The sequence below is a fragment of the Dermacentor andersoni genome, chromosome 9 (genome assembly GCF_023375885.2).
Source record: "Dermacentor andersoni chromosome 9, qqDerAnde1_hic_scaffold, whole genome shotgun sequence".
Taxonomy (NCBI): Eukaryota; Metazoa; Arthropoda; class Arachnida; order Ixodida; family Ixodidae; genus Dermacentor; species Dermacentor andersoni.
This window is the reverse complement of record NC_092822.1, coordinates 87,991,917-88,018,586: the sequence shown is the minus strand read 5'-3', so window position 1 is coordinate 88,018,586 and position 26,670 is coordinate 87,991,917. Positions and strand designations below refer to the sequence as shown.

Sequence of the window (26,670 nt, the reverse complement as noted above, 5' to 3'; positions counted from 1 at the left end):
CTGCAGGCCTTCGCTCCATAGTTCGCTCCAACTTCAAGACGTCCTCTTTCCAGACCACGATATTGACTCGGTTTGCGATGTCTCTACAGGTTGTCCTCGCCCCTACGTTCTGTCACAATTTCGCCACACCGTCTTCAATGCCACACATTCCTTGTCGCATCCCGGTGATCGTAAAACTCAAAACCTCGCTATTGCACGATGCCTGTGGCCACGCATGATTGTGAACGTCCGACGCTGGACTTGGGCTTGTGTCCAGTACCAGCAAACGAAAGTTCTGCGCTACACCGTCAGTCCGCTGGGAACATTTTGGCCTTCTGACGTGCGTTATAGCCATGTGAACATCGACCTGGTGAGTCCATAACAACGCTCCCAGAACAGAGCCCATGGAACAACTCTTGTTACATTCACAGTTGAGGACAAAGTGGAATTAAATGAAACCAGTTGCGAGCGAGAGTTAAGTCCAGTCGGTCAGTAGAGGATTATTTAAAATTGCGTTTAGTTCACTCAGTAGCTTGTTGTGTATAACCGTGTCGAAAGCTGTGGAAAAGTATACAAACAACGCATCAGTTCGACTGCCAATATGAAGATTTCTAGCAATGTCATGTGAAAATTCGCCCGGTTGTGTTGCTGTGCTGAAACCACTAAGAAATCCGTGTTGTATGTTCAAGAGAATTTTATTCGATTTGAGGTATTATATTATGATCTTCTGTAGGATATGTTCTAGTAGTTTTCCGGAATTGGAGGTAAGCGATATAGGTCTATAGTTAGAAAAAATTGCTTATCACCAAGCTTATACAGACGCAGGACCTTGGATAGCTTCCAAGAATAGAGGACGATGCCTCCAGTCAAGGATTTGGGAAATATGACCGCCAAATGACGTGACTACAAGAGTGAGTAGGTTACTAGAAAACTGTTCGGAGTATTGTCAGGACCAGTGCACTCCTTTGCGTCTAAATTGAGAATCAAGTTTAGGATGCCGTTTTCACTGATTACCACATCGCCGATAGAAAGGTTAGGATTAGTATTTGAATTAGTATTGATTAGTACTTGAAATTAGGAAGGACCACTAAGCTTGAACAAAGACACTCCCTCACCAGAACAGGAATTGGCCTCCCTGGTGCGGTATTTGGCCACAACATCCCTAGTTAAGTGATCTCCTCAATGAAATGGCCCTCAGTCCCCAGTGACTGGGGAGCATCTGACCAAGGCGGCGGTCAGACTTTCCACGCAGGAGAGGGTGCTCAGAATATATGGATCCGGAAAGGCTGCCAATGGAAGCTGACCCTTGCAACGTTAACACCCGAACCCTGTCGAGTGAGGCAAGCATAGCAGGTCTCTTCGAAGAACTATCAGACATTTGTTGCGATATTATCGGCCTTAGTGAGATTAAAAGATCTGGTGAGGCTTACACATTGGTGAATAATGGCCAGGTACTCAGCTATAGAGGTCTCCTATATTAGTAATATGGGGTAGGGTTCCTAATCCATAAAGACATACCGGGCAACTTTGACGAATTCAACAGCATCAACGAAAGGGTAGCAGTAGTCTTAATCAAACTCAATAAAAGGCATAAATTAAAGATAGTACAAATCTACGCTCCAACGTCCAGTCACGACGATGAGGAAGTAGATCAGTTTTGTGAATTAGCGATGAGTAAAGTGCGAACGCGGTATACAGTAGTCATAAGTGGCTTCAATGCAAAAGTGGGGGAAAAGCAGGCGGGTGAAGAGGCAATTGCCAACTACGGTGTAGATTCTAGAAACGCTAGAGGTGAGATGCTGGTAAAATTCGCTGAAAGGAATAAGCTGGAAATAATGAACAGCTTTTTTTCAGGAAACGTAGCAAAAGAAAATGGACCTGGAAAAGCTCTAATGGTGAAACAAGAAATGAAATTGATTTCATACTTTCTGCCGATCCCAGCTTAGTGCAGGATGTTCAAGTAACAGGTAGGGTAAAACGTAGTGATCATACGTTAGTGAGGGCCAGGATCCACCTCAATTTAAAGAGAGAAAGAGTAAAATTGTTCCAGAAACAACAGGTCAACTTAGAGGCGGTAAGGGTAAAAGCAGACAAATTCTGGCTGGTACTTGCAAACAAATATGCAGCCTTAGAACAGAGATATGATGGTGATGACTTTGAGGTAATGGCTGAAACCGTATAGAGGCTGGCTTTACAGGCAGCAATTGAAGTGGGAGGGAATGCACCGAAGCAACCATTAGGCAAGCTCTCTCAAGTAACAAAGGACCTAATAAAGAAACGACAAAGAATGAAAGTGTCCAACTTAAGAGATAAGGCGAAAATAAGTGATATTCGAAACTGTAACGTGACAAAGACTGAAGAAGCCGTAAAAAATAGACGCAGCCTGAAATCAGTGAGAAAGAAAATTGGCATAGGGCAAACCAAGATGTATGCACTAAAAGATAAGCACGGTAATATCATCAGCAATCTCGAAGAGATTGTAAATGCAGCGGAAGAATTTTGCACTGACCTTTACAGTACCCAGACGACTCAGGAGCGCTCTTTTCAAAGCAGTAATGAACAGTATACAGAAACTCCTCCTATAACTAGAGATGAGGTCAGAAAGGCCTTGAAAGGCATGAAACGGGGAAAAGTGACAGGAGAGGATGGAATAACAGTCGATTTATTCAAAGATGGAGGTGACATAATGCTAGGAAATTTGGCGGCTCTCTATACGAAGTGTATATCTACTGCACGGGTCCCAGAAAACTGGAAGATTGCAAAATTATGCAAATCCACAAGAAGGGCGACGTTAAAGAGCTAAAAAATTATAGGCTCACAAGCGTACTCCCAGTATTATATAAATTATTTAACCAAAATAGTCTCCAATAGAATAAGGAGAACACTGGAATTTAGTCAACCAAGCGAGCAGGCTGGCTTTAGGAAAGGTTACTCTACAATGGATCACATCCAAGTCATTAACCAGGTTATCAAGAAATCCGCAGGGTACAATAAACATCTCTATATGGCTTTCATAGATTACCAAAAAGTATTTGATTCAGTAGAGATACCAGCAGTCATAGAGGCATTGCGTAATCAGAGTACAAACCGCTTACGTAGCTACCCTAGAAAATACCTGCAGAGATTTCGCAGTCACCTTAATTCTACACAAGAAAAGTAGAAACATACCTATAAAGAAAGGGGTCGGACAAGGAGACACAATCTCTCCGATGCTATTCACTGCATTCTTAGAAGAAGTATTGAAGCTATTGAACTGGGAAGGCTTAGGAGTAAAGATCGACGGCCAATACCTCAACAACCTTCGGTTTGCCGATGGCATTGTTCTATTCAGCAACAATGCAGACGAGTTACAACAACTGATTCAGGACCTTAATAGGGAGAGTGTAAGAGTGGGACTGAATATTAATATGCAGAAGCCAAAGATACTGATAAATAACCTGGCAAGGGAACAAGAGTTCAACATCGTAAGTCAGCCTCTAGAGCATGTGGAGGAGTACGTTTACCTAGGTCAGCTTATCACAGGGAACCCGGACCACGAAAAGGAAATTCACAGAAGAATAAAAATGGGTTGGATCGCGTACGGCAGACATCGTGAGCTCCTGAATGGAAGCTTACCGTTATCATTGAAATAGAAAGTACGCAATCAGTGCATTTTACCGGTGCAGACATACGGCGCAGAGACTTGGCGGCTGACAAAGAAGCTTGAGAACAAGTTAAGGACCGCGCAAAGAGTGATGGATCGAAGAATGCTAGGCATAACTTTAAGAGACAGAAAAAGATCAGTTTGGATCAGAGAGCAAAGGGCATAGCCGATATTCTAATACACATTAAGAGGAAAAAATGGCGCTGGGCCGGTTATGTAATGGGCAGACTAGATAGCTGTTGGACCATTAGGGTAAGAGAATGGGTACCAAAAGAACGGAAGGGCAGTAGAGGACGGCAGAAGACTAGATGGTGACGAAATTAGGACATTTGCGGGTGCTATTTAGTCGGTTGGCACACGACAGGGGCAATTGGAGATCGCAGGGAGAGGATGCCACACATGTCCACTGCAGGCCTTCGTCCTGCAGTGGACATGAATGAGCTGCTGATGATGATGGTGATGATGATGATAGTATTTGTGAAAACCGGGAGAGAGTTGTTGTCATTAGTGAACACTGATTGGAGGTAGACATCAAAAGCGTTAGCTATATCGGAGGGACCAGAAATATAGCAATGTCATCTAGAAAACTGCAGCAGTTTTAGTTGGTGTGATGGAAGTCCAGAATTTGCGCGGCTTCGAGTGTAATAATTGTGCTAGTTCAACTTGAAAATAAATGTTTTTAATTGTTTTCATTTTGATACGTAGTTCTTTCTTAGCAGTGTTAAAAGGAATGATACTGTCAGGATTACATGCCTTTTTCAATAGGCGAAGATGACGAAGACAATCTGATATGTGCCGTATGCTGCGATTCATCCATGGAATCTTTTAAGATTGCTCTATTTAGTCTTGAGGGGAACAAAATTACCGATGCATACCTTTACGATGCGCTCAGATGCATAGACTAATGTGGCAACGTTATCATATAGACCAAGTGCTTGGAAGGAATCAAAGTTATATATATATATATATATATATATATATATATATATATATAATCAGCATGAATGCAGTCGAAAAACTAATAATAAACTGCAGCTTAATCAATGAATAGGGAAGGTACACGTATACAGCTTCGTGGTCAGAAATGCCACTGATTACATCCCACTGAAACAGTTTGGACGAGCTGAGAGCTGAGAAAAGCTAGGTCTAAGAGATAATTATGGCGGGTTGGAACTTATACGATTTGAGTAAGACGAAGGCATAGTGAAAGAGAAAGAAGTTCCTTACAAATGGAAGGGTCACGACCAGTGCAACTGTGGGTTCGCCAGGCAATGCAGGTTGCAATAAAATCCCCCATTAACGCAAGGTTCCAGGTGCCGAAGTTGGTTTCCTGCATGTATATGGTAAGCCTTTGCAAATTTTCTAATGAGCAACCTGGAGCGCGATAGCATACACCAAGAATTATAGAAAGCGTATTTAAATATAGCTTACACCAAACAACTTGAGCCGTAGGTGTGTTAAGGAGCACATAAATTTTGGCTCTGAGGGAATAAGTAGTGCAACACCACCACCCTTGCCACTTGATCGGTCATTCCGTATTACTACATAGCCGGGTCGACTAAATTCAGAGTCAAATACGCCATCCTGCAGCCACGTCTCTGTTACGGCCACTACATCACTGCATGGGGAGAGTATGACGTAACAAGAGCCGACAAAGGCACCAACTTGTTGACACATTTAGCATTTAAATGCAGAATACTTAGCTTACCAGTACTTGGCGGCAGTCAACGAGAAGTGGTACCGGCTTTATAAACAAGCGTTTTATGAACATGACCAGCATCGCGCTTTAATTGGTGTGCACCAGTGTCCCATATGTAGAGCGCGTCATCAATGTAGGCATGATCGCAACGTATATTTATTCTGGATCCATTATCACGAAAATTTGCAGTTAGCCCCACTGTTTCCTACGTTAGGCTAGCACATTCGGAGCTAACTCTTCAGTGACGTACAAACTACACCCTTTCAGTTTTGTAACGTTTCTCATAACTCGAATTTTTTCGCTAAAGTCAAAAATCTTCATTATCACAGGCTCTTCATTATCACAGGATAAGTCCACTCGTCAAATTAGGCTTGTGCCTGATTGAGGGGGCTAAGCTAAAATAAATTTGTGGGCACCAGGCAACTGCGTCTGTCTCGTTTTTCTTCCACCACCTGGGCAATACGCGCTACATTAGTGTTTGCCAAACCTTAAAAATGCCCTTAAAGTAAATAAGTTTTTTATATGTCACGGGTGTTCTTTCAGGGGCAGCAATGAACAACTCTAAGTGCCTGCTCGTTGTTGCGCTTGGAAGAGTTTTTCTTGGAGTGGATGCGCGTGCGGTATTTAGCGTGAGAACATATGGGGCCCAGCGTCGTAGAATATCCGGCGGTGCCGCCGGGGCCGGCGAAGTTTTCCATGGCCAAGAATTTGTGTGTATTTAGGTTGTAATGAAGATGCTAATACGACGACGAAGCGGCGTTGCAAGCAAGCCACATTGTTGATGGTAGCCATGCGACCCGAGCTTGCGCTTGCTTGGATTTATGACCGCTCTGCGCCTGCTGTTTTTTGATGCTCCCGTTTAACGTTCCTCGTCAGTCCTTGACGTCTACATGTCAATAAATCAGGTGACATTTGGTTGAGGTTGCGTGGATCCCTTGCACCACCCTGGAACATCGTTTCCGGACTCACCTTTCTGTTCCCGCCGCCATTATAGCCAATGAAACTTGCACTCAGACAGATCGTTCGGCCTCCCGTGCCACCTGCGGTGCCGTCTGTCGTCAGCTATTTACGCCCATCTTCAACGGCTCAGGTGACTCGGCTGACTGATTACTTGTCGACGTACGCGTCAACTCCAATAACAAATAGAACGATCCAACGAAGCTGACTCGCGTCATACTTTATCTTGGTGACACCGCGCAACGGTGGTGTCAGAACCACGAGACTGACAGTCCTACTTGGTACGTTTTGAAGGCATCCATTAGGGACCTCTTTGGTCGGCCTACGGCCCACCAGCTTCGCGCTCAGCAGCGCTTGCCGCAACGTGCGCAGCATCTCTGCAAGAATTTCATGGGCGGCATCGAGGATGTGCTGAATCTCTGCAACCACGTAAATTCCACCATGACTGAGGAGGCAAAAATCAAGCAAACTCTCTAGGGCATCGAGGACGAAGTTTCTCAAGCGCTGCTCACGAGAAATTCCAGTATGGTCAATAGACTCGTCCTATTGTGTCAGAGCTTTGACGAGTTGTGTAGGCAGCGCACGGTCAGCCGCCATGCCCTGACGACGCCCGACACACTATCCAGATTTCTGCTAGTTTCCCGCGCTCCGTTAAGTAACCGGTCCTCTCCACAAACACGGATTGTATCTGTGATGAGGAAGCGCGTCAGCTATCATTACTACGTCTCACGGGCGAGCCTGCGTATACGTTGGCCCGGACCTCCAACGCGTCATTAGCACCCAGGTGGCTGAAGCCCTCCCGCCGGTGCCTCGAAAACGAGCCGTCACGGCGCCGCTTCATTATGCGAAAAAGAGGTGAGACGTGCAAACCGGACACAAGTGTAGAGAAGTGCACAACACGAACGCCGACTATCAACTGGGGGGAGCACCGAGGCGAAAAAAGAAAAGACACAAAACTCATCTGCGCAAGCTCAGGAATGGCATCACCACGTGTCAGACGGGTACGTGTGCCGGTCACGTAGACCGGCACATGACATGCGATATATAGGGGTATATTGCCGCGCGAAAGTTTCTCAGACTGAAATATTAAAAGTGCGAAGCAATAACAGAAACCCAAAAAATCATATCATTTTCTGCTCACCGCTGTTCACTACCTGCGGGATAGGCCCGTGGAAGACTCCGCGTTTCTACCAAAAAGGTCGTTTTCGTGCATAGCGTTGTCCACCAGAGTTTCCCCGAAAACGTTACGGTTATATAAACTGCAGTTGCCGGGACGCATGAAAAAGAGTAGGGTCTTTCAATGCTATTGCGTTCCACCCTTAAAAGTGAAGCTTAAGCGCCCCCAAAGCAAATTTTCTTTCCATTCGTGCTTTCATCTCAAGATATATTCAACATCTACCAGCGTGCCAATCCCTGTTCTAGGCTATCCTCCCAGCGTATCTTTAAATTCCTGTCACCAGCGCGCCCGTGTTTCTAATACTATTCGATATTACGGTTTTCTTGTGATATAGTCTTTGTATGTGCAAACTGTGCCCACTGTGGGTTGGCTACGCGGTGTCAGTAAAGTGCGATGCCAGTGGTTGATCAGGAGAGAGTTGCTCTTTGCTAGAAATCTGGCATAACACAGAACGAACATTCCGAACATTTTACCGCACCAGATGCAAATGTGAAATATCGTATAATTTTTTTCACTACCGTATGTCAGCCGATTCATAGTACATCGATTCCTCGAGCCATGCCGTTCGATTTGTCTTTCTTTGCACGGCGGTGCAACGGTCGCCAGTTATTAAAGCACTCAGGTAGTGCAACAAATGAGATTTTCCTTGATATGAAAATTCTGCTGACTGGTCGGACACCATCTCAGCTTTACTACGCTGTTGTTATTGTAGGTGTACTGTGTATCCTAAAGACACTACGGTTCAGAAATACGTCAGGAAAGATTTGCCCTAAGGTCGAGGCTTGGCGAAGCTATAATTCCGTAGCAAGGGCAAAAGTTAGCACTCAGTTATCTGGCGCGAAAAGGCACTGTCATGCCTGAACAGTTATCTCTCGTGATGTGCTGCGCGTGTCCGTGATTGACGGCCTTGTACTGATTTCCCTTCAGCACTCGGAGATAAGTTTTGTTTTTTTATCGTTGCCGCCTGTATTTGACGTTGCAATCGATAATCGGTATTTGTGTTATAAATGTCGTTCCTTCTTACATATATTTGTTTACACGCTGGACTTTCCTACCAGGAGTTCGCGGTGAGTGGTACATGCCAAGCTTGTCGAGACGAAGCGTCAAGAGAAAATTGCTTCGGAAAAAAAAGTAGGTGTTGGATAAATTCTGAAAATGGCAGCTTATTAGTCGCGCAGTAAGTAGTTGCTAAGTCAAATTTTTGACTTTGTTCCTATATAATGAATGCTACGAATCGAAAAGCTTCAAGTAAGCTCTACAAGCCCCTCGTCCCCACAAGGCGTACAGCTGAGAGAGATGATACAGTTGTTACTTATCTTTATAATGTAAAACAATAAATAGATGAAATGTTCTGTTCGCGCTTACAAAGTCGTGCATAGGTGGAGAGAAGCAAGCATGTGTAGTATAAGAGTATAGCGTCTAAGTAAGGTATGGTAGGGTAAATGGTACATGTTAGTTTTAACATAATGTTTTAGAAACGGCTGCATATATTCGCATCAAATTTCACGCGCTTACAAAAGGTGCTCGTGGGTACAACACAAAGCACTTTGTTTGTGACAGATGGTTTACCTTTGCTGTAGCCCACTCCCAAAATTGCAGTGTATTTAATTATTTGATTTTTGCAAACACGCAGAGGAATGTGATGATATTACACACTGTTATTCTAAATACCCTTAGGTTATATTCTGAACTAAAAAAATATCATATCCACTATGGGGTTCCCACCCAAAAATATATAATATCTCTGCTTGCACAAAGCCACAAGGGGGTTCCTCGCAGCGTAAATTTTTAGAGTTATCATTCATATCATCAGACATTTTTTTTTAGTTCGGAATATTTATGACTGGTTGTGGTGCATATGTACAAAGTGTCACTGGAATGGGATGAATACTTTCTGAGAAAAGGTAGATTGAATATAAAAAATAATAAAAAAATACAATTAGGGAAAATTGAAGTTTTATGTTCGAATACTGCTTGTGGATGCTCAAAGTGCCCCAGGAGAATGCGTTTCACTGCTGACTTTCTTCCAAGTTTCTCCAAAGCAGTAGTTAGTGTTCCTTTTTATCCGTCGTCCTCCCAGCATGGTAATAGAATTCTGCCCTGTCAACAGGCTCTTTTTCCATCTTGTAGAGGGCAATATTACCAAACAGACGTAGAAAAATTCCATGGGCCTCCAGAAGAGCTTTCCGTGCTGAATTACCGTCATTGTAGTAGGCTACAGCATTGTTAGTTGCTTTCTTCAATGTGTAAGCACTGGCAAAGTTTTGTTAAGGCAGCGGCACCAGATGACTTGGTTGAGCGACTCATTGGTGTTCTGTGTTCGTCCATGAATACGTTTGCTCAGAAGACCGATTACTTTTAAAGTTCTCTTTCTGCTCTATTTGGTGGGCGACCGTGCCATCATCGGGGCAAGTAATATCTTTAAAACACGGAACAGAGGCGACCACGACCACGTAAGCAAAAGCAACAGTTTTACGTAATAGTTCTTTTCCGCAAAGGACAATTACGTCAAGCTCTTCATTTCGAGTTGTTAACAAATTCGACTTTGCCCTGACATCTGCTAGCCACCTGGTTAGCTCAGATGGTAGAGCGGTTGCCCTAGAAAGACGATGGTTTCGGGTTGGAGCACCGGACCAGGAAAACTTTTTCAACTACGATGCTTTACTTTCTAGGAACCCACATGGGATTCCTTTGTGGAAATTGCTACGATTGGGTGAATGTCTCCCTTTCTTTTTATTAATAAATGATCGTTTAGTACAAATCGTTTACTTACCACATACACAAGCAAAAAAAAAAAAAAAAAACAGGCCATAACGAATAAAACCGCGAGCGACAACGATGAACAAACCGGCCTTCGCCCGCCATTCTTCAACGCCAGGGCGCGCGGCAGACTTCGGTGCGACATGTCAACCGCTTTGAGCGGGTGCACGAGATCGCGCTTCCGCAGGTTTGTTCCTCTTATTGCAGTCGATTTTTCTGTGCCGAAATTGTAAATTCGATATTTTGGGCGGTTTACCCTACCGTACCCCCTTAAAAAGATACTGCATACTTACGGCACTCAGGAAATGCACCTTTCGCGCAGTGATTGAAGCGTAAACTATGCAATGACACGCTGAAGTACTCAGCCCATTACGTTCATTCCTGTCATAACTGAACACTTAGATAGAGGGATGTATATGAACAAACGATACCAAGTCTTCGAACACCTGCAAATTTTCTTCTTGAGAAAAAAGACAAAATCATGCTACAAAGCTTATGCAACGCACAGAACATTTCCTGGCACATGCTGCAAATCTTGTTGAACAAATGTAATAATTTTTTCATGTGTAATGGCAGTTACGCTAGCACCAAGAACGGCTCCTCTAAGGGCAAAATGTCAATAATGATCTCAAAATGGTATTCCTAATCCTAGTAATACTTCGCTACAATGTTGATTCTGTATTAAAGCGAAGCTTTCTATGCCTCTTCTCTTGACTCTGCTGCCGCTGCTGCTGCCGCCGCTGCTGCCGCCGCTGCCACTGTTGCCGCCTTAAAACCCCTCAATCTCTCAAAGTAGCGCCATTCACTTCCCTCCTCCTCCGCTCGGCGCGGTCTCGACGGTGGCGCCGCCGGTGCTGGGCCTGCCGTAGCAGACGACGGCTAACACGCTACGGGAGGAAATCCGCGGAAAGGCTTGTTCGAGCCCTGCGGAGCAGTGTTTTCAATAGAGATCTTGCTTGGTCAGTTGGTAACTGGCTTTAAGAATGTCGTGTTGGAATTGTGGAACAAATAGGGAAAAGGACTATTATTCAAGGCGTATTTAAGGTGTAAAGTGCGCGCACGTTGAGTTCGTGTTGCTGAAACACGACGCAAGCACGCAGTGTGCTCAAACAAGCGCGTAATCACCAGAGTTTCAGGTTTTGACAGCGCGAAAGTATGTGTACGTGGTTTCGTAGGTTCATTTACGTACCTGCAGGATGCTCTTGTTCGACCGGCGCGTGAGAGATTCTGACTGCCTGCTGTCAACAATGTCTGGCAACAGGGCTGCTTTTTTCATTGCGGGGTGCTTTGGTAATCGTGACGATAGATGGTTTTTATTTTACAAGTACTGCTCCAGAAGGGGACATGTAACGGCTAACGGAGGCATCTGAAGAGGACATGACATTACAATAAAGCAGGCGGCGCAGGGAGTCTTCAGATACGTTGTCTATCTGATACTCCCTTGGCTAGCACAGGCTTCGGAGAGCCCCATCCAGCTTTGGTTCTAGCTTTGGTGCTCCCGTTTCAGCTTTTGTGCCCTGGAGGCGCCGTCAATAGTACGAAATAATGACACGTTGTTACAACTAGTAAATAAAATATATTGAAGAAATACAATCGCACCGACGTGCCAACTTCTAAAGCAGCGCTGGCGCGCCCGCGCGAGAATTATGAAACGCCAACGAGGAATTCACCTGCCCACGTACGACTCTACGATCAAAGTGCACGTTAAACATTCCCTGGCGACCTAGATAAAGTTATCCGGAGCCATCCACTACGACCTCCATCATAGCTTTAGTCGCTTCGGGACGTTAAAACGTTAATTACCACAAACCAAATCAATACATGCGGGCGTACATTCGAAGCTAAATGGCTGCATCCATAAGTCATGGTGAGCCTTGTAAAAGCGTGGAGAATGTGCTAACTCTTTGTGGGGCCCAAAACACACCCAGAATGAAATCGCTTCTATGTCACAGGCCAGCTGCAAATGCGTGCACTTTCACCGCAAAACCAAACTACATGACACACTGAGAGCACATTCGAAAGAAAAGCAACGCGCTAAAAACCACGCAGAGCATGAACACAAACACTTTTTCGAAGCGGAAGGTGTTAACTAGGCTCAAAAGAAGTGGTTGTAAGGAGCCGTGGCACTTCACGAAGCCGTGCGTTCTTTGCCACTTCTTCGAAGTCTACCCGCCCGATCCTGTGAATCCACACTTTTCTTTTTGCGTTGCGTCCGCCGGATGGCAAAGGAAAAAGCTTTTTGCCCTCGCTGTGTCTGTTGCGGCAACCGAAGGTGCAGCAGCACGGCACCGCAATGAAGTTCTCGGCCCTAACACATTCTATTACGCTAACGCATTCCGTCAGTCCACCTGCCGTACTTTCGTCGCGCAGGCCCAACAATGGAGGTCGAAGCGCGCTGGAAAGAAAAAAAAATATACAAAAGCGCGGCGCCTGCTCCGCTTCGGAAAGAAACAAACATACAAAAGCGTGGCACCTGCTTCCACGTGACACAGATTGGCCAATGGGGGAGCGGAGGAAGCTGGCGAGCCAGGAGGCGTGGAGGAGGAAGCGCTAGGGTGAGCGGGGTGGCGGAAAGATCTAACGATGGCGCTACTTTTGAAACATTGAGGGGTTTTATGCCGCCGCCGCCGCTGGCGCCGCTGCTGCTGCTGCTGCAGCTGCTGCCGTTTGCCACAGCCGTTGCTACTCGTATAAAGATGACATGCGTGAGTCTGAGCAGAAAGGCGACAGGACAAACTCATTTTGACCCTACTGCGTAGAATGCGCACAATGCCTTCGGGCCTGAAGCTCCCAGAGCTTGACAGCTGTAATTATCCATGACTCCCCTCAGAAACATTGCAGAAACTGCAGTGCTTCCCATTCTACTAAAGTGTGAGGCCAGAGGAGCGCAGATAGAACTTTAGAGAGGAGAAGAGGATGAGGAGAGGGAGGAGAAGAGGCAGTTCTCATATCAGAGAGGGGAACTGTTTTTTCATCGACTTTATTTCCAATAATTATCATTTTTTCATTTAATTTATTATAGACAAGTTTTTTCCCCTATGTTGTGCTTGGTGTTCAGTGTTTCTTGGCTTATTATGATATGACTAATAAAAATCGGGCCCCTCACTTAACCCTCTTTCTTGCCGTTTATTACATAGCGAGTGTTTCAAAGCCTGCAGCATTGACGCCTTCAGGTAGCATGTGTGGGTTTATTGACCGATTGCCTTAACTCAACAAGATCACGTTCACGTGACGCCTGCGGCAGAAAGTATGTTCCACATCCGCCGCCAAGGTCTGTGAGTGGTGGCGCTGGCTAACACTGCCAGTGTTCTACTAGGAAACATAAATACCCCAAATAGTGGATAGGGAAATGGCGCCGTGGTAGCTCGATTGGTAGAGCATCGCACGCGAAATGCGAAGGTTGTGGGATCGTTCCCCACATGCGGCAAATTCTTTTTTTCATCCACTTTCATTTTCATTAATTGATCGCTTCATTATATCCTTTATTAGGCAGAAGTATATTCCACTTTATTATCCTTGGTATCAGTGTTTGTTGTCTTCTTATGATATGACTAATAAAAATCGGGCCCCTCGGATAACCCCCTTTCTTTTCGTTTAAGAGAGGCGGGCAGTGACGTGTGAAGGCAAAGAACCCCACAACTATAGGACAGCTGTCGCGGGGAAACAGGATGAGCTCAAGTTCAAGGTACGGTACAGTACCTTGAACCCTATTTATAGCTTATACCTTTTATTTATATATATATATATATATATATATATATATATATATATATATATATATATATATATATATATATATATATATATATATATATATATATATATATATATATCTTTCATTGATTACGAGAAAGCGTTTCATTCATTTGAAACCTCAGCAGTCATGCAGGCATTAGGAATCAGGGTGTAGACGAGCCATATGTAAAAATACTGGAAGATATCTATAGTGGCTCCACAGCTACCGTAGTCCTCCATAAAGCAAGCAACAAAATTCCAATAAATAAGGGCGTCATACAGGAAGATACGATCTCTCCAGTGCTATTCGCAGCGTGTTTACAGGAGGTATTCAGAGGCCTGGATTGGGAAAAATTGGCGATAAGAGTTGATGGGGTATACCTCAGTAACTTGCGATTCGCTGATGATATTGCCCTGCTTAGTAACTCGAGGAACCAGTTGCAATGCATTCTCACTGACCTTGAGAGACAAAGCTCGGAAGAGAACCGCAGTTTCCGATATGTAGCGAGGCAGTGGAAGTGGTAAGGGAATACATATACTTAGGGCAGGTAGTGACCGCGGATCCAGAGCATGAGACTGAAATAATCAGAAGAATAGAATGGGCTGGGGTGAGTTTCGCAGGCATTCTCAGATCATGAACAGCAGGTTGCCATTATCCCTCAAAAGAAAAGTGTTTAACAGCTGTGTCTTACCAGTACTCACCTACGGGGCAGAAACCTGGAGGCTTACGGAGACGGTTCTAGTTAGATTGAGGACGACTCAACGAGCTATGAAAAGAAGAATGATAGGTGTGACGGTAAGGGATAAGAAAAGGGCAGATTGGTTGAGGGAGCAAATGCGAGTTAATGACATCTTAGTTGAAATCAAGAATAAGAAATGGACATTGGCGGGAAATGTAATGAAGAGGGAAGATAGCCGTGGGTCATTAAGGATTACGGACTGGATTCCAAGAGGAGGAGTAGCAGGGGGCGGCTGGAAGGTAAGTGAGTGGATGCGATTAAGTAGTTTGCCGTGCAACATGGGCACAATTGGCACATGAGCGCGGTAGTTGGAGAAGTATACGAGAGGGTTTTGCACTGCAGTGGGCGTAGTCAGGCTGATGATGATGTGAGGGTACAGTACGTTGCTGCTATTTGTAAAAAATAGGCGCCATGCAAATACGTCAAGCGGGAAACTTACGCAGGACACGCCGAAGCAGAGCACCAATAATTAAAGCGCTCGGCCGGGTCCAGGAGACACTACAGAAGCGGTCGACCATCATATCAATACTCCTGTGCCCGCCGCGTTAGCCTTACGGCTATGACATTGCTAGAGGTCATAAATTTGATCTGAATAGTGGCAGCCGCATTTCGACTAGGGCGAAATAGGAAACCCACGTCTACTGAGATTGGGGATACGTTAAAGAACGTCACGGCGTCAAATATAATCCGAGTCCACCACTACGGCGTGCCTTATAATCCGAATGTGTTTTTGACAAGTACAGCCCTATAATTCAATTCAATTGTAATACTTCTGCTACAATGCGATATGCCATGTGAGACAATGACAACGCTCAAGCCTCTCAGAGGTTATAAAATATGGCGCACAACAACGCCTCAAGCAAACACCTCTCCATATGTTTCTGTGTACTAGGCAGACAAACAGCAGTGATGCACGCAAGGTAACGTTTAACTCAACATTCTTGTGTTAACTCAACATTCTCATTAACTCAACATTCTTGTGTTAGCCTAAACAGTGAAGAAATTAAGCTTTAGGTTTCATCGTCACTGCTAATTACCGTCAATCACAGCATCCAGCACCAAAAGCTTCGTTTACATCGGTTCCCACTGGGCGTGAAATCTGCATAATTTTTTTTTTATGCGCAGGTGCTGAATACTTCCAGCGAGACCCCAGAATGCGCAATAATTGTGCTTTTCACCGATGGCATGGAGAATGAGTACCCCTCCATAGAAGACGTCTGGGCGCAGCTGTTGGCGTCAAAGGTCCAAGTTGTGACTATGGCTATGGGTGATAGTGCCGAAGATAGGCTTGAGAAACTGGCTGCAGAGACGAAAGGGCAAAGCTACTTTTTTCCTGATCTCCTTGAAAACGAAGTGGGAAGCGACATTGAAGACGCCAACAGTCAGGCGCACGAGCGCACACATCATCAGTCGGTCAGTATCCTGTTACCTACGATTACACCATGCAACATGAACGGTATTGGATGTCCAGTTGCTTCAAAGCCTTTGTGCAATGTTTTCGCCAGATGGAAACATCTATAGTCAGAAAAGCTCTCAGTGCCACTAGAGAAGTTCTATATATCTAGATGCCGGTTCTTTTCGTGTGCAGACAGTATCCACTTGTAGCGCAAGCGGAAGGTGAGTTGGGCATGTTGGAGGTAATGTGAGGCGTAATGATGCTAGAGTTTGGCTTTTAGAAATGATTTTAGTCGCAAAAAGTAAGACACGACAACAGAATAAAAGATACGGAGAGGCACTAGAAATTCATTTTTATTTTCCCGATGCTTCATTTTTATACCAACAGGCATGCCAACATTCACGGGTGAGTCAGATTAGATCACATTTGCACCTAAAACTATTTCTGAAAGCCTTGTACCAACTAGTTGGTAATAGGAATTACTAGTGTTCGGTGTATTTGGTGCTAATTAAACGTTAATATATCCGCGTTTTCTCTCTGATTAGAGGCCGTATATCAAGTGCGCTCTCTTGGCAGAGGCAATTGTGTCAAGGAATATACACGCATGAAGGTCAAGAACCATTGTTCCTGCGCCCTGCAGTGTACATGTTATTTTTTGTTTAGCAAATATTCCGAAACGTTTATTTTCCTTTGTGCCCGTGCAGGATTGTAGGAACCGCCTACTAATCACGATATTGCAAGACGACTATATCGTGTGGTCCCGCGGTACTTCATGCATGCGTTGTGCAGTTTTGCCTCACGTAGTATCAAGGAGTAAAATGTGCAGTTAAATTAGAACCTTTCCAAAAAAAGCACTCATACAATTGATCCAAAGCTTTAGACTTTGTGTGCTTTTGGAAGCCTACAATTTACGCCACTGTCGCATGACAACTATAGCTGCCACGTAATTAACTTTGGTGAACACCATTGAGGGTTTCGGTGGACTTTAAGATATATGCATGCTGGAACACAGAAGATGCGTTCTGATCTGTTGCTCTGCGCGAAAGGAGAGCCCGCTTTTAACTGGACATGGCTGCGCTTGCTTTATGCTACGCCAACTGAACACTTGGCGAAGATTTAGGGATCCTATGCATCACCCTTGTATGTAGCCTATTAAGTCTGCCTACCTTTTTAACAACTGCGATAACCAAAAATACCAAATAGTTGATATAAAGTTTGTAAACAGGAATAAGGTGCCTCAGAAAGGCTGGCCTGAGGCACCTTAGGCACCTCTGAGGCACCTTATCCCTGTTTACAAACTTTATACCACAGTGTTCTATTCCATCTGTGAGCCCCTTTCTTAATAGTTGATATAGACCTTCTGTCGCGCCCCCAGCGGGACCGTCCTGTCGTCAGCGCAACAGGTGCTGCGCCTACTGATACAGCCGTCACAACGCATACACACGTGCTCTAACAGGATGTCGACACGGCCCTCAAACCAGACTCTTCGTCGCCTGCTCGAAGCGGTCCCTCGTCGGTCCGCGTCGTCGTTTGGTTTTGCCCTTACGTCGTCGGCAGTGGCCTAGTCAAGGGAATTAGTTGTTATCGTTCGGCAGGCAGGAACTGCTAGTGTCGCGAATTCTCAGGGAAGGCTACTCAAGGAATAAGGTAATGTGCTCCTGTCGGAAGCGATGCAAGCCCTTCTCGCGGCAAGCAACGCAGTTCAGCGCATGCTTAGCCCCCCTTAAAGAAATGGTTTCACACACTTAAGCCCTTAGTCGCACACTACGTGGCATGTTGACTATTCATGTAGCCTTTGGTCACACGCACTGAGGCATTTTTTGGGTATTTGTTACGATTGCCTATAAAACCTCTACACAAACTGCCACTCAGTTTCCGCCATTCTTCATTTTGTACGCACAAGGGCAGTAGAGCACACTAGACCCCTTGCTCCCTACCTACCACGCCTTTCCTAATGCCTACAACGGTGTCTGATGCAACGAGATGCGTGGAAGGTTATCGCAAGCTGTCTCGTTCCCTTACAGTCGCAGCTCATTGTCGCCAGAAGCGGTGACTTGAGAATAACCTGTAGACGTAATTTTTTCCAGCTTACTTCCTTGTGTGGTTGAGTACACCGCATCACAGCCTTGGCCATACTTCCCAATGTCTTCTGCGCTAAGAATTTCTATACCGCATGGTAGACCACACCTCCCCTGTCAGCTGCCTAGCTGGCGAAACAGTCACACCACCTAAGCATCGCGGTCACGACACTCTCCATTTCACCCGAGTTAAGCCGTACTGTGACAGTCATTCTACCTACCCCATGAGTCGATAGGACGGCTCGGCGTATCTCCCGAGGCCCATGCAACGAACAAGATGCGCTTCTGGCCTGTTGCTGGGTGCGTGATGAGAGTTGGTGTTTAGCTCCGTGAGTTAAGTGCTATGTGACATCAATAAATCGCTTGACATGTAGAAGTTATATTCGAGCGGGTGAATTAAATTGAGATAAGTCATTTAGCAATGACCGCGAAAGCGTTATATACGGACATTAATTATTCCGATACGTTGCCGCGGTCCTGAAGCAACTACACATCACTTAAAACATGAATTTGGAGAAAAGGTGAAGCACATTACGAGTTATCTGTCGCAAAAATTTCGAGTTTCCGACTATATGGCTCCCGCAAATATCGACTTCCTACTTGTTCTCTCTAAGCTATAAGAACACCGCCTAGAAGGTTTTACCGCAGCTCTGGGAGTAGTGGTAGTTGCCCAAATTCGCATCTGACGTAATGTTACGCAGGTTACCTGATAAGTTCGCGCAATGCCCACTGTGTATACAAGAGTGATTACAACGTTAGTTCCCAGATGATGTAGTTGCCAGTCTAAAAAATGCAGAGGAAAACATGAAGGACCGATCAGCTGTGTGGCGGAACAGTGTGATTGGTGAGGCCCTCGTGTACATATAATCTAGCTTCCCGCCAACCGCCCATTAATCCAGAAGCGATTTTTCTTCGCTCTGGGCGTCACTGTTTCACATATTTCAGAAAGTCTTCCACGAGACATGAAAACATTCAGACGCACACAGCCTGAAAAAAAAAACAACGAAAACTGGTGACAGGCAAACGCGTGCTAAATGGTAAGCTCATTGTCGTAAACGAAAAAAAAGCGTGCGTCGTATAAGGATGACAACTAAACTATTTTTATCTTTCTGTGCATGTGTATGTTATTTTGCATGATGTACACTGTGTTAAAAATAATGTATTCTTCTAGGTGGCTGTCGCATAGCCTTCGCGGCGGCAGAATGTTTTCCTCATGAACAGTGATTTGTTAACTATTTTAGAAATTGTAAACTGCCCAAAGCCGTAGTAGATAGTTTGGAACTGAAATACTGGCGCGAGATAGTCAGGAACCTGTGGCCGCCAGCCCTTGAACGAGAATGACAAATTGCGTAGTGGTACACGCGGTTTCAGAGTGTAAACCAGTACTAAAAGCACACCGTTTTGCGAAGGCCTCGATTGTTCACTTCGTGACTTTTTTCTGATTGAGGTGCTGGGTATGTAGATCGTCGCAGCGTACCCTCTGCACAAGTATGGCGAGTAGTTGGCAGACACTGAGCCTTTACACGCACGTACCAGCCGTCACCTTCATGAACTCCAGCCACGGCACGGTCTGCTAGCTGAGCGTGCGACGACAATGTATCCACCGCCTTCCATGGTTACCACTGAAGAATAGCGCATCGTCAATTCCGGACGCCGGATTCATTTCATGGCGGTGCTTTGAAGACGCGAACGATTGCCTTGACCACTTGGGGCGTCTCGCCAACTTTTACGGCTGGAACCAAGGGCGCTAGCTTCGCAGTGTGGATTTTGCTCTCGAGGATTCAACGACGACGTGGTTCGAGAACAATTAGGCGACGTTGATATCGTGAGATGAATCTCGTCGGTAGTTTCTCAATGCCTATTCCAGTGCTCACTGTAAAGAGTAAGCCGAATCGGCGCTTAAGGCGAGGGTTCAGAGCCCGAATGAGAGTTTGGATACTTATGTGTAAGACATGGCTAAGCTCTTGAGGCTGACTTGTGGACGCATCTGCGACTGAAGAGAAGAAAGTGCGCCACCTAATGCGAGGTGTCAAGCAAGGCGTTTTTGCTGGCCTCATTTGTAAGCCGCCGACAACATTCACGGACTTTCTCGCCGAAGCCACAACCATGGAAAAATTGCTTCAACAGCATGCCAGATATTACATCGACATCATTGTTCTAAGTAACATCGCTCCCGTTGCTCTCGGCAACGTCATCAGTACATTACGGGAGGATATCAACGCTGTTATCAGAAAAGAAATCCAGAAGTTGCGGGCAGCCAACCCACCCGTATTGCAACTTCCCATGGCTGAAATGGTTCGCGCTGAAATCAGGCAAGCCGTCCTAATTTCTGAATGGTACGAGACGCCATAGCAGCGTCCTGCATTGTACAATACCTTTGCCTTAGCACACCCCACGAAACAAATGGAAGTAGGCTTCATGCCTCGCAGCCCGCCGTCCTCTGCTGAAACACGACATAGGAACAGTGACGTCCGGCGAACACCGAACCACAGGCGTTTTTGTTATCACTGTGGCGATGCCGGAATTATTTACAGAGCGGGTTCGCAGCGCCAAGTAGGTATCCTTGAGTTCTCTCCAAAAGCACCTCTTTCGCAATTCGAAGAGATCGAGAACTTCTCCGCGAACAGTCGTAATTCGTTCGAGTATCGGCGGCATGAACATCGTTCGTCGTCCCCTGGTCGATGCCTATGCTAAACGCAGCCTTACCTAGTGGCGCTCCAAGGCACCGCTCGCTCAGGCCTGCGGACAGGGAAAACAGAGGCCAGCGAACTCAGCAGGTGAGGTCACTGATATGAAGTGTACTGAAGAGCCTTCATTACGACAATGACGACAGCAAAGTAATCTGGAGACACTGTCAAGTACCGCAAGAGAAGTGGTAATGTTTGATATTCCAGTAACCGTAGACGAAGAAGAAATAGCACCATTAACCGACACTGGAGCACCTTGGCTAGGAGCACCGACGTTGCTTGTAAGCTAAAGGAAAAAATGTACCACGTGGATTGGGGTCACAGATTCATACCGAAGCAGACCACCTTTCAAATCCCCTGGGCAGATGTACTGCACCAATGCATATTCGCGGCTTTACGTACGTGGGATATTTTTTTATCCCGCCTAGTTGTTTTAGACTAGATTCTTGGTATGGTCTTGTTGCAGGCTAATGGAGCCACCATTCATTTCTGCGAGTTGCAGGTAGTGTTTTCCTCGGTGCACGCCATGGAAAGGAGTAATTAACACAGGCGTGACAATGCCTTTCACATCGTCGACAACAAAAACACGTTACCGCCAAGAAGTAGCGCGTTAGTCCTTGTAACCAGCGGTGTATTCAACGGGGGACATTGCCGAGGCAAATACTTGGCTGCTGATCCATCTTGAAATCTCGAGGCATTCTTCAGCTGCCGGGAAAGCGATCGATAGTTCTATTGGCGAATTTCAACAAAGACTTTCAGCGCGTCCTTCAATCACAGCTAGAGCGTTCCTCAATGAATTTGCTGACCTCTTCGACGTCGATATATTAGAAGTGATATCAACGGGCATGACAACTGCTACCAGCCTGAGCTGCCGCCTTCTCATTAATGCCTGCTTGTCGGTGCTACCGAAGCAGCCGCTGTTCGACACGTGAGCGAAATCTGATTGCTTCTTCACAGAATCCGGGGCAGCGGGACTCCGTTCCGAAACTCCGTATATTAACGAAGGAGGCAGCACGCCGAGTTCGTCAGTATCCATACCACGTGTCGCCAATGGAACGAAAGGTGATTAAAACGAAAGTAAAGAAATAGTGAATAAAGACGTGATTCACCTTTCCGCTATTCCGTGGGCGTCTTCCGTCATTCTGATAACAAAGAACATCTGCGTCGACTGCAGACGGCTTAACAAAGTCACCAAATGCAATGTTGCCCTCCTGTCACGGATTGACGACGGAATGGAGTATCTGCTTCACGGCCAATTCTTAACCTCGTTAGACCTCAAGTCAGGGTCCTGGTACTTCAATGTCTACGAGCGTGAGCGCGAGAACACTGCATTCGTGACTCCTGACGGGCTATGCGAATTTAAAGTCTTCCCATTCGGCTTCAGTACCGCCACAACTCGCGGAACTGAAGTGGCAGACGTGCCTCGTCTACCTGAGCGATGTCACTGTGTTTTTAAGCACGTTTGAGCAACAGATGGTGTGGCTCAAGAGTGTTACCAATGCTATCAAGAAGAAAAATGTCACGATCAAGCTAGAAAATGTCGATGTGGTTTTCAGGGACTTAAGTCTATCGGTCACTGGATCAGGTCCCGGGGCATTCGGTGAGACCATAAGGAATTGGCTGCCATCGCTCAGTTCCAGCTACTTCAAGACAAGAAGGATGTTCAGCGATTTCTCAGTCTTGGCTTCTGCTGCCGTCATGATCTTTTTTTTAGAATTCTCAAAAATAATTGAACTTCTACCAGGAATAACACGCGATGATGTTTTTTCGTGTGGAAGGAAGAGCAAGTACAGGCGTTTACAGAGTTGCGTAAAGGACTTGAAGCAACTACGGTGCTCGCGAAGTTTGGCAATGCTCCTCAAATTGAAATTCACAGACGGTACGGAATGCACAGAGATGGTACGGAACGGGAAACTGCGCTCCGCGAGCTGTTGTCGCACAAAGGCACCGACTAACTACTCGAACGTAAAAAGGAGTATTAATAATCGTTTGGGTCCTCAGTAAGTTTCAATTGTCCTGTATGGCCAGCCACTTGAAGTGGCTAGCGACCACAATTTGCTTTGTTGGCTTGCTAATCTCAGGCATCCATCAGACCGCCTCACTCGTTAGAGCCTCCGCCTTTAGGAGTACGAAATTAACGTCGTCGATCGATATGGACAAAAACAAAGCGAAGCTCGCTGCCTGTCACGTGCTTTGACTCTGTTGACATCCTTAGAGTTTCAACAAAATTTGCTTTGTCTTGATGCGGTTGATGCGTTCCGGATGGCTGACCTATAACGTGTGGACACAGAACTTATTCCTTTTATTTGGTATCTTCAAGCTGCCGACGAAGTTATTCCATGCTGTCTGCCATGAGGACTGACATCGTATTGCCTGCGGAGCAACCTACTCTACAAGTGAAACCGAAACGAGTGAAGAAACGTTCCTTAGTACTCCTTACGGCAATGCGTGAGAAAGTTTTGCAGGCATGTCACAACGACCCCTGTGCCGGACAATTACTCTTCGTCACAACAATAGCGCACACACGACAGAAATATTACTCCAAGCACCAATTTTCTTCTGTTGTGCACTACGTGAAAGCTTGTCATGACTGTCAGCGGCGTAAACTACCAAACATCAAATCCGCTGGTCTGCTCCAACCTCTGGTCCCACAGACGCGTGCGATGCTCTGCCAATTGAGCTACCGCGGCGCCGCTTCCCCATCCACTTTCTTGAGTATCGCAAGAAAGTGGATCCCACCACCTTCGCCTAATGCAAAGGTTGGGGGATCGTTCCCTACCTGCGGGAAGTTGTTTCTTCATTCACTTCAGGTAGTCCACTTCTCATGCCTTCAGGTAGCATGAGTGGATTTATTGACCGGTTACCTTCACCCAAAAAGATCACGTTCTCGTGACGCCTGCGTCAGAAAGGATGTTCCACATCCACCGCCAAGGTTTGTGAGTGGTGGCAGTGGCGGACACTCCCAGGGTTCTACTAGGAAACATAAATACCCAAGAAAGTGGATGGGGAAATGGCGTCGCGATATCCAAATTGGTAGAGCATTGCACACGTAGTGCGAAGGTTGTAGGATCATTCCCCACCTGCGGCAAGTTGTTTTTTCATCCGCTTTCATTTCCATTAATTTATCATTTTTTATTTGATTTATTAGGCACAAGTTTTTTTCATATGTTGTCCTTGGTGACAGTGGTTTTTGGCTTCTTATGATATTACTTTATCGTTTCATGTCTCTTTAAAGTACTCAGCCGCTTGAAGGCATTTATTGGCCGCAGTGATAGTTTTATGTAGCGTTTGTTGTTCGACTGCCTAATTTCACCAAGGATGGAGCCATTAACCAACCCATGCGTATCGGTATAAAAGAGGTGACTATGCATGTACGCCGGTCTTTCATGTGTGCATCCACTCTAGCGGCATGAACGCCAGTGCACATCGGTTGCAGAAGAATATGGACGCCTCCACGAGGAATATTCTTTTGTGCCGCCGACGAACGCGTCCTGCAATATAGTTGCGCAATAACACGTCATGCTTCCATCGCAATCTTTGCATAGGCTTTGAATGTCCGACCACTATACGCCGCTGAGTACCACGAAAATTCGAGATAGAGCCAAATAAACATATTCGCTTAAAAATGTGCAGTTTGTTTCATAAAGCGCCGCATTGAAATGCATAACGTTGTGCTCGAGCTACTTGGACGGCGTTTCCACGGTACGCGGGGTCGACGCATTGGCGCATGTCCCTTGGAACCCGGCGAAACTGCTCAGTTGCAGCAAGAATATGCATCAACCTAACATGCCTACATGCAGTGTATATCGGCATTTCAGGGGAAAGGCTAAAGACCAACTACCTGGTGAAGCCCACAATCCTATGGACATGGACATCCCTCTCTCCCCCCACCCCTTCCTCTTTCTTGAAAAGGCAAACAAAATTAGTTCCTTCATTCATAGACGTTTGAAATAGCACAACAGCAACACGAAAATCGGCGCTATTTGTAAGCTTGGTACCTATTGATTAGGCTATTCACGGCGCTGTCGTAGGCAGGACCGCCGACAGTGGCTCACACATGGAAGCTGGAAAGAGCTGAGGCCGTGTCGTGTCAATTTTGCATGCACACAGCTGTTCAGCAGGAACGCTAATGTGCGCAATGCTCACTATGGGTACAAGCACAGGAAAGCTTAGCCCTGCGCTCACTCCGCTGCATAGCCAATGGATTGCAGTGGGACGGCGTGTGCATTTGGGCTTTGTCCTTTTTGCAGCCAAACGCGCTTCGCGCTCGTCGTAACTTTTTAAGGCGCTACGGGCAAAAGACGAGTGCGCCGCCGTTGATAACGCGACAGCACGATGGTGGGATGATAGCGTCAACTGAGTGAACGAGTTTTTAGTGTCCACATAATTTTTATAGCGAATATGAGTGCCAATTCCGAAGTGAATATTACTCAGGTTTTTTTTTTTTCTATTCGTGCAAGTTACTTACCCTTTTCACAAGACTATAAACCGGGAAAACGGGTTTTTGACATTGCAAAAACGTTGCAGCGACGTTGCTCTTCGTGAACGCTGATTACGCTCAAGTGCTCGGAAGCCGCGAACATTCACAAAGAACACTGCGTCGTGGCAGCACAAACGGAAAGGGCGCGGACGCGGCGATCGTCTTCATCTGCACGCGCATTCCTCCTCCATCAATCGCTTCTTTCGCGGCTTCGAAAGTGATCTCGCAGATTTCACAGAGGGTTCATCTGCGCTTACCCGCAAAAAGAAGTTTCGGTGCAGAAAGTCTGCAAGGTTTGCAAAAACTATATGTTCGAGTAATGTTCAGCTGGGTTCAGCGCGGGGACGGCAATTCGTAGGTGAATCTTTGTTGCCGTTGGCGCTGCAGAATGTTTCTTATTTGATGTGCAAACGTAGGAGCCAATTCGTTAACTGATGGTTCACCAGCAACGTCCGCTCATGTGGTAGACAGCACAGGTTCAGTAATCAAAGACCTTCTGTTATATCTATCACTTTCAGGTGCTTATTACTCCCAATGAAACTGCGAAATGTAAAACCAGCGAATCGGTGGTCGACGGCGAGGGTACCACGGCCCCCTCCCACCATGAATTTTCGCCACAAATAGCAGCAGTCAAAGCGGGTGCGGAAATATTCCAGTCTGCTAATGACGAGTGCGTTCAAAGCGAAGGATACAATGCCGCATTGGACCTAAAGACCGTCATCGTCGATACCTTCGACCGCCAGACGAAGCGCTCCCACAAACCCATGGTTGTAAGTACAGGTTTTCTAACACACAACTAAGCATATCCGTAGAGGCAGTTGAGATTTCTACACGTATTTTCCAGCCTATTTAGTTTCATGACCACGAAGTCCGTTAGCGTGCTTTGGAGAATTAGGAGAAGGATTTAGCTGAGAGCCATCTTTGAACGACGTATTCAAATGCACGTTATGCGTACAAATCCCCTTGTGAAACAATCACTCCAGCGATTTTAACAATATTTATGGCGTTTGAGAGAGGAAGCGAAATTGTAGTGACTAAACAATCTATATATGGCTTCATGTGTTCTCAATGTTGCCAATAACTGGTGTCATTCAAAATAATCGAAGCGTGTTGAAATATACATTTCTGTCAGTCTAGACAGAAAACAGCTCGCTGTTCTGTAAACAGCGCCTGTTCATCGCAAGTGAACACATTTTATATTAGCTTACAGTTCACGCGAAACAGGTACTAGCTTTATGAACATTTTGCGAAAGTCCAACCCACATATTAGCGTTATAAGTTCGGTGGGTAACATTATAAACTTGTGTGCTTTAGATTTGTGATCCGGACGGTCGACAAG

The 26,670-nt window shown here is 45.8% G+C and overlaps 1 protein-coding gene across 1 annotated transcript in view; it reads left to right on the top strand.

Annotated features, from left to right (window-relative positions):
• Nucleotides 1–26,131, top strand: part of LOC129383926 (calcium-activated chloride channel regulator 1-like) — a 67,249-nt gene extending 41,118 nt beyond the window's left edge. Inside the window, exons 4-5 of the mRNA XM_055068954.2 lie at nucleotides 15,816–16,103; nucleotides 25,850–26,131. Of these exons, the coding sequence (XP_054924929.2) occupies nucleotides 15,816–16,103; nucleotides 25,850–26,131 (570 nt within the window). The remainder of the gene's footprint in view (nucleotides 1–15,815; nucleotides 16,104–25,849) is intronic.
• The last annotated feature ends 539 nt before the right edge of the window (nucleotides 26,132–26,670 follow it).